The sequence below is a fragment of the Sesamum indicum genome, linkage group LG6, assembly GCF_000512975.1.
Source record: "Sesamum indicum cultivar Zhongzhi No. 13 linkage group LG6, S_indicum_v1.0, whole genome shotgun sequence".
NCBI lineage: Eukaryota > Viridiplantae > Streptophyta > Magnoliopsida > Lamiales > Pedaliaceae > Sesamum > Sesamum indicum.
Genome location: NC_026150.1, coordinates 5,355,343 through 5,364,285, shown reverse-complemented (window position 1 = coordinate 5,364,285; position 8,943 = coordinate 5,355,343). Strand labels below are relative to the sequence as shown.

The 8,943-nt window shown below is 34.5% G+C and overlaps 2 protein-coding genes across 2 annotated transcripts in view; one reads left to right on the top strand and one right to left on the bottom strand.

Annotated features, from left to right (window-relative positions):
- LOC105163818 (probable ATP-dependent DNA helicase RecQ) overlaps positions 1-5,623 on the top strand; it is a 10,073-nt gene extending 4,450 nt beyond the window's left edge. The window contains exons 12-20 of the mRNA XM_011082306.2: positions 401-511; positions 1,795-1,837; positions 2,465-2,633; positions 2,873-2,943; positions 3,056-3,149; positions 4,238-4,447; positions 4,533-4,739; positions 4,899-5,327; positions 5,421-5,623. Of these exons, the coding sequence (XP_011080608.1) occupies positions 401-511; positions 1,795-1,837; positions 2,465-2,633; positions 2,873-2,943; positions 3,056-3,149; positions 4,238-4,447; positions 4,533-4,739; positions 4,899-5,327; positions 5,421-5,546 (1,460 nt within the window). The 3' untranslated portion in view covers positions 5,547-5,623. The remainder of the gene's footprint in view (positions 1-400; positions 512-1,794; positions 1,838-2,464; positions 2,634-2,872; positions 2,944-3,055; positions 3,150-4,237; positions 4,448-4,532; positions 4,740-4,898; positions 5,328-5,420) is intronic.
- LOC105163817 (calcium uniporter protein 5, mitochondrial-like) overlaps positions 8,257-8,943 on the bottom strand; it is a 2,355-nt gene continuing 1,668 nt past the window's right edge. Inside the window, exon 2 of the mRNA XM_011082305.2 lies at positions 8,257-8,943. This exon is cut by the window's right edge and continues 96 nt beyond it. Coding sequence (XP_011080607.1) covers positions 8,521-8,943 — 423 coding nt within the window. The 3' untranslated portion in view covers positions 8,257-8,520.

Here is an 8,943-nt window from a genome sequence, read left to right as displayed (position 1 = left end):
TTATATCAAATTGATACATTAACATAGCATGCAGGGAAACTGAGATTTAGGTGTATTACCGACTTGGTTTTAATTCTGCAGTTGCATATGCCTAAATATTCTTTCTATCGGCCTCTAACTGTCAGGTAAATGACCTTTGATTTGGGGATTTGGGGATGGGGTGGGTGAAGAGGTTGTAAATGACTTGCGCATGAGTTTTATTAGTTAAGCATTTTCTCCTATTATTCCTAAATATTCACAAATTAAAAATGGGTACAGGCTCTTTTCTTCTGTTCCAACTTCTTATTATTGCATTTCAGAAATTGAGGGTTTGAAATTTACTGCTCAAGTTTCAGTAGTTGACCCTGTAGTTTATCGTTTGGAAGTTCCTATTCATAAGAGTATCTCAATTGGTGGTTGCAGTCAAAGAAAGTTCTTGATGGTAAATTTGATAAGCTTCCATTCCATGGCCTGGGGAAAGATAAGCCAGCTAATTGGTGGAAGGCACTAGCTTATCAGTTAATTTCACAAGGTATGTAATAGGAGCCTGGCTTTGAAGTTGATGTATGTTTATGGTGTTTCTATACCTTCTAGGTTTTAAGAGATCCATTATCATTCCAGCATATTGTATTCCTAAATCTCGAGAGTCCGGTCACCCTGACGAAATCAGGAGTATATTTTAATGAAATCCCAGTGGACACACCTGGTTACCGAATATCCGAAAGAGCTCTGTTCTACTAAAAAATGATAGGTTGTGCTATTGCCCAATTCAATGCTGAAAGTGAATTTGCTAATCGTTTTGAAGGCCAAGAATTTAAAATCCATAATAGTTTTGACTTCCTATGGATTTCAAATCAGTTAGCAACAATATGTGCTGTTTTCATAAGTTTATGATTGGTTCAAGATCTCCCTTATGTTGGAAAGAAGTTTCAAATCCTTGGTTCCTATTCTTTTCCCCAATCCCAACCCCTTCCAACTAAATGCAACCTAAGGATTTGAATGTAATACAAACTCTGAACAAGAAATTACTGCAACCCTAATGCATTTAGAGCAAATACAAGAGAGAGTTGAAAAGCGGAAAGAAATTTGTTGCAAAAGTATTCTGAATCAATAGATATTTTATGGGCAAATTTGTAGCATTTAGTTACATTTCATTTAGTTAATTGACATTAGGAATCATACTATCATATCAAACTAAATATAGATATGCCAGTCCCCACAAAATTCGAAGTCACTTTGAATCATTCGTACTTTTATAATAGTATAGGTATAGATAAATGTAAACTGTAGAAATAGATAAATATACATATATATATATGTATATATTGCCAGAGAACTCACTTTAGCAACCAGCCTATGTATAATAATTGAGATGTTGATATGAGATTTATTGGTACATAATAGCCTTTAACACTAGATAAGCAATATCAATGGTATCCACATAATATGCTATTACATGCTTTAATTTTTGCACGATATAAGATTGAAGACTAGCTCTTTCGGAAGGCATGTGTAACTTACTGGTTGATATATTTTATCTTTCTTCAATGTCAGCTTTTTATCAGAAAATCCTGAACATCTAGTACACTTCAAGACAAATTCATGGCAGCCAGTTGCATTGTCCTTTTTTCAGGCCCTGTACTGTCTATAGCATCCGGACACACTATAATCACGATGCATTTTCCAATTTTTGTTCCATTGATCCTTTGGATGGGATTGTCTAGTTTGGATGACTGTATGCACTACCATTAGATTACTTCTTCCTTTTTGCTTCATTGCACTAGAAATTTATTATTAGTTTTACATTGGCTGCAGATTATTTGGTCGAGACCTTCAGAGATATTTATAAAACTGTAAGGTATATTTCTTACCCCACCCTCCACCTGGGAAAGAAAACCAAAGAAAGAAAAATCATAATAATCTACCTGCTAACCTCACTTTTGGTTAGTGCACTCACTATAGTTATAGCTGAAAATAAAACGAGTCGACTTTGATGATTTCATGTCAATTTGTGGCTTTTGTTGAGCCTCTGATGAGCTGAATCTGTATGTACAATAGTTGCTTATCTAATACTTCAGATAAAAAAGACACAATGAAAATATTCTTGCTTTTGCTACCTCACTTGATTCAGTTTACAGGACAGGAGAAAGAGTTAATTAGTCCTTACTGATGCTAGAGCATTTTTTTTATTGTAAATCCCTATACCGAAAGGAGTTAATTAATAGAGAAACATACTCATTTTAGATATCTTGAACTCAAGCGAAGCAAGTATTTACTTTACTTTCAGGAGAAAAGAATGAACTCTAGTCAAGATTAGCTAAGAAGTTAGATGACTTGGTCAATGAAAAAGAATACTCTAGCTAAAACTTGCCTTTCCATAAAAGCTTAACGGTCTAGCCATCGATTAGGGTATTAAATTCTGTTGCCAATACAGAAAGCTTCCTGTTCAAATAATGAAAAAGGCATTCTTCTTTTCATGTGCCAGAGTTGGACCAAGAGGGATGCAATTTTTGAATTCCTGCAATCCTGATCATCAGCCTCCATTATATCTGACATTGACTCCAGAATTGGCGGTTGATGACACAAACAAAGGCACAGTTGGTGAAGGAGTTGTCAATGGTTTTGCTCAGCTGGAATTTGATGGATTATCCCAGGTGTGGATACACGCTAAAGTCTCAGCATTCTGGCCATTTAGTTTTATGTAACTTATGAATTTGTCTCCCTTCTCACTCTCAATTCTCTTGTCGTTCATATACTTGCATCTTTTTCACGTTTAGTTTACTTAAGTAAGCTTAATTTTGGATGCTTCTCATGTTTCTCCATCAACATTAAGCTTTGACTTAAATAAACATAGCTTGACCATTATAAGTATTTTTCTTGCTACCAAGTTTAGGCTGAGGATCGGCTCTATAAATTGCTTGTGGAAGAGAGAATGAAACTTGCAAGAGACCATGGGACTGCTCCGTAAGTTAGTTTCTTGTCTTCAATTATTGGTTCTGTAGAGTTGGGAGAAAGCAACTCATCGAATGATCCAAAGTTTTGTTTCTTCTGTATATTAATCCTTTTGAACTTTCAGGTATGCGCTATGTGGTGATCAAACATTGAGAAGGATAACATTGATAAGGCCTTCTACAAGAGCAAGGCTAGCAAATATTGATGGTGTAAACCAGGTATGTGCCGTGCTGAGCACCTTTCTCATGAAACTTATTGAGGCTGGTATAATATTATGTGTTAGGCATTTTGCATATTATTCTCCATAGGAGTTGTCTTGAGTTATGAGTAGCTAATTTTGTAGTTTATGGATAGTGCAAACATACCTGGTTTTAATCTTATATGTTTGATTGTGCATTTCCACCTATTTTAGTTAGTAGCTACACCTTTAAATTTATTGGATACCCAAGATAGAAGAATTGACATAAAGACAAAGAGGATGGGGAATAGTTTTCCAGTCTTTTGAATTGGGAGGGTATAATGATGTTTAATATCTTCAATCAAGAACTTTTTGGACATACTTAGACATACATTTCAGATTCTTTTATTGTGTTGGATTTATTGTAGATCAAAAGTTAAGGTAATACAGGGGAAGCAAGGGAAAAGTATTTGGACTTAGCCATGTGAACTTCTGAAGTTTGGAGTTGGCAATTTGAACATGTATCCATACCCGCGCCAGAATATGATGTTCGGTTCCCATGCTCCCTTTTCACAACAGTTGTTTGAGGATTTTGTTAAGTATATATAACTTCTGGTTATACTTTTACCACTTTCATGTTAGATATGAGATGAACAGAGATCATATAAAATTAATTTCGGGTAGTGTCTTCAATTTTTGACAAGTTATGAACTTCAAAATAAAGTAGATTGTAATAAGGTTTTCTCTTAATGTATATTATCAGCATAGTTAATTAGACTCAAAGGAGAATGCCTTTTTGGCATGGCACAGGCTTTTGTTGTCACATTCAATTTGATTGTATGATTGGTAATCATTGTTTCTCTCTCTTGCTTTGAATTAAAAGGAAATCTTTTCAGGTGACTTGGTGTTGTTTATGTAGATAAGTTCGTCGATGATTCTCTTCGTTTTATTCTGGTCAAAGATGATATTTGACATTTACTATACATACTTACCAATATGGTATTTCTATTTATCTGTATATGCTGAATCCTTCATTCAAAATGTAATGAATGTGAAGGCTAAGGATTTATTCATGGCTTTTTTCCTGACAGTTGGATGTCTAACATGGAAATTCTGATTTTGCTGTAGTACTTTCTGAAAACATACGGAGATCATTTACTACAAATCATTCAGCGTCTATCACAAGAATTGGGTCTTTCTTTGGATGGGGAGCCAAAAGCAGAACCTCCAATGCCAGCCAATGTTGCCACTGTACCCAACAACAAAAGACTAACACCTGCCAAGTTGGAAGCTTGGAAAATGTGGCAAGAAGAGGGCCTCACTGTCCAAAGAATTGCTGTAAGTCTTGGATGCACATACTACATGCATGCCTTTTGAGTCCCAACAGTTTCTGTAAACTTATGTCTTAGTTTTCATTTTGTAGAATTATCCAGGTCGTGCAGCTCCAATAAAAGAACAAACTGTCTTCGAGTATATTCTTGAAGCCGGAAGAGAGGGATGCCCAATTGATTGGCTAAGACTATGTCTGGAGATTGGACTGACACAGGAGATATTTAAAGACATTCAGGGTGCTATATCAAAAGTTGGGAAAGAGAAGTTAAAACCTATAAAAAATGAATTACCTGAAGAGGTGTGCTTTGAGATGGAATATTATTGTGATGCAATTATACTTGAAGACATGACAATCCTCTAAAGTTTAATTATCAACATACTACCTCAAATATTGCATAGAATGTATCTATATTCATTTTCTGTTATTATGTAACAAATTATGCTTTCAAAACATCAGGTAAGCTACAGCCAGATAAAACTCTGCATGCTGATGCAAGATATGGGAATATCAACCGGAGTTATTTCATCTACCCATCAGCAAGGCCGCAAAGCAGATGAATCCAGGACGCCACAAATCTCTGAAGGATCGGGACTTTCATGCCAGACAGAAGGATCTCAGTCCAATCTCGAGTTACTTGTTGACAATGTAGATTATGAGATGAAAGTTGTTGGTGTGCCTGATGATACTTCACTAGGGAAATCAGTGGACAAAGCTCCCAGTCTCCTGATAGAGGGTGTGGATGCCAAACAGCCAGTAGCTGCTACTGATGAATTGACCTGTTCTAGGAAACGCCAAAAGCTCAACGTACCACGAGCACAACACTCCATTGCTGTGGAGCCAACTGAGGGTTCTGTACTGAGTTGGCTTAAGAACTTCAACGATGGCGTAAGTTCTGTTCTTGGCCTGCCAAAGTTTAAATCGCAGTGATGTGTTTCGGTCTCTGCTAGAATTATATTAATGTTGTTATATTATGCGCAGGTTACGCTATCTGATCTCTTGGAGCATTTCAAGGGATCAAAAGAGGAGGCAGTGATCGATCTGCTAAAGCATCTGGAGGGTGAGTTTCTGATATTTAGAAAGAACAATCTTTATAAACTCATGTAATCAATTGGTCAGAGAAACGCTTTTTCCTCGTGTAATTATCCAAATTAGGAAATCTAAAACGCCCTTAATTTTCGTTCCTCTTGTTGGTGGTTGCCCTCTTTGCGAGCGAGCCCGTTTACCTGTATGTATGGTCTTGTCTGGAGAATTGATTGGTGAAGAAGAGAGCTTCTTCTGAAGAAATTCTTGCATCTACGCTTAGTTAAATGAAGAATTAGAACACAGTAAAACAATAAATTTACTTTTTGGTCTATAATCAAAATATCAATTAAGTTATTCCTAATATTGTTAAACCTAAAAAAACTAATTAAACAATGTCAGTCTTGTTTTACATAAGTTAAAATAAAACTGTCAAAAGATTGGAAATCTAAAGGCTTGAAATCAATGCCCCTTATTCCAATACTCGTTTGTGAGGTATTTGATGTGTGGAGGATTGACTGTATGGATTTCTCCCGTCTTTGGCAAGATATACATCAATCTAAGTGTGGATTATGTTTCTAAGTGCGTAGAAGCAAAGGCTAAGTGAACGGATGATGCAAAAATTATTGTGGATCTTGTCAAATTTAAAAATATGTTTGGATAATTCTAAATTTGAAGGATTTCAAATCCTTCCATTCTAGTTTTAAACTATGTTTTAATGCGTATAAATGGATTTTAAATTATTTTCAATTGGAATTATTTGAAAATTTTTCTCCAAATTCTCCTTTCAGATTCAAATTCATGAATTCAAATACGTTGTACTTTTCCAAATTTGAAATGCTAAGAGCAATAGGATAGTCTATGTTTTGTTAAAAAGGTTGAGATCAAATCTATACTTGAAAAAATAGTGAATCCCAACTGAAAATATTGGAGTGTATGGTTGGATGATCCATTATGGATCTATCGTGTGGTGTACAAGACATTTATTGATATATCTGTTATCGTTTGATTTTTGATCATTCCTATTACCTCCTTGTTGAACTTGAGCATATGGCTTATTGGACGATCAAGCAATTTATATTGTGCACTTTTTTTGGTGCTGCATATATATTGTGCACTTTTTTTGCAGTTTTTGTGCTTATTATAGAAAATAATTTCAAATTTTTTGGCACTTCTAGCAAATTTCAGATTACAGATTACATAAACTAATAGGAAATTAGTTAATATTGATATTACTAAAAGGTCATTTACAAAATAAAAGCTAATACATAACAACAATTCCTCAAATTATCAATATACATAATAGGGTAAATTACAACGATCTCCCTTGAGATTTGACATAATTATAAATACTCACTCGTTGTTTGAAAACTAATCAATATCTCCCTGATTTTAATGGTCGTCTAACAATTAGCCCAATCCGTTAGATTTCCATCCATTTTTATGGTGAACTGACTAAAATGCGCTTGTGGATTAAAAATTATAATTTTATTTATTTTTTAAAAAGAAATTATTTTTTTTATGAATTAAGTGGAAACAACAACAAAAATGCAGTAAGGCAAAGTTGACAATTTCATACCTCCATCTAAAAATTACATAATTCATCAAACATCAGGGGTATTTGTAAGTTCTCAAACAATAAGAAGGTATTCATAATTATGCTAAACCTCATGGGAGGTCATTGTAATTTACCATACATAATAACAACAAGAAATCAATCATTACAGAACTTAACATCTGATTTTTCGAACGCAATTTTCAAATCTCTTCCTCTTGCACGTTCAATCGGCACATCAAACAAGAAATTATTATAGTCGCTCTAACCATATAAAAACCCACCCCTCCTTAAAGAATAAGTACAAAAACTCCTATCGGGATTGTCACTTATCCAAAAGGTCTTCAAATAGCACCATAATGATAATAGCATTTAATATTTGTTGTACTTTTGAGAGGATTGTGATATATTTGGTCTTTGGATTTTCAGCCAAAAAACTAACAATGTGGGACGAATGCCGTCCAAAAATAGGGATTTTGCCTTCCACTTATAGTTCAATGCTATCATTTTGTATGTCAATCTTTCTATGCTAAAAAGTAAAAGAATATCATATTTTTAAGAGCATTTAGTACTTAAAAGACATTATCCCCACAATTACGTGACAGATTTACGCATCCATCACTAGTATATTAAAATGAATATAAAATTCTTATTAAAAATAACGATAAACATCGACCTCTTCTAAGATTTGTCATAATTACGAATATCTTTTTATTATTTAAAAAATTATAAATACCCTTTGATGTTTGATAAAATTATGTAATCATTGAATGGAGGTATGAAACTTTACTCTTATTGCACTTTTTTGTTTTTTTTTAAAAATTAAAAACTTATAAAAAATCAAACGTAGTGGATGAAATTTTTTTAAAATTATAATAAAATTATCTACTTAGTTAAAAAAATGAAAAATTAATAAAATTATAATTTTTAATCCACAAGTGCATTTTAGTCAGTTCACCGTAAAAATGAACGACAACGTAACGGATTATGCTAATTGTTAGACAGTCAATAAAATCATAGAGTATTAATAATTTTCAAACAATAAAGGAATATTCGTAATCATGTCAAATCTCATAAGAGTTCATTGTAATTTACCCTAAAAATAAACATGGTTAGCAAATTCAAAATACGAAATATCTTAAATAAATGGAAACATCCAAGAGATGAATTCAAAAGGAAAAGAGAAGGCCTCTACAATCAAATATCAACTTTCTATTGCATATTGAATTGCTGAGCCAATTTGGGGATTAAGTAGCAAAAGAACCAATGTTAAAAAGCTGTAAGAATAATAGAATAAATTACCTGAAATCTACAAAATTGCAGCTTAGTAAGCAGCATTCCTCCCTCAATCCTCTGGGGGAAAGGGAAAAGAAAGCAAAAAATTTCTAACTCTTTTGACTTCCATTCTGGAAGTTGGCTGAGACAGCCATATCATTAGCTTAGATTTGGTTCAAATTCAAAATGCATTCAGAAAAACAAAAATTCAAAGATACAGTGTATGGATCAGTGACCGTGTAAGAGGTCCTCAGGCTCCAATTCCACCCCAATTCGCCGTTTGATGGATACCTGTGGATCCAGAGGCAGCTTGCACTGTTTCTGCAACTCAACGAACCTCTGAACGTCAAAGTTCTTCCTCCGGATGAGCTTTCTCTGCCTCGATATGAATAGCCTCTTGAGCAGATCTTGGTAGGACGGGTCTCTTGACGTGAACATGAAGTAGGCGTAGCCTATGACTATCCCAGCTGACGTAGTGAAAAATGCGATTGGCTCCATCACGTCCCAAGAGAATTCCCAGAACGTCAGACGGAAGAAGAGGCTGATCTGCACCACGGATAGCCCCAGACCTGTCCACAGTATGCGTCGGACCTGCTTGTGGGCTAGCAAGTCGATTTCGTTTTTCTTCTCCTGCAGCATCTTGAGCTCATC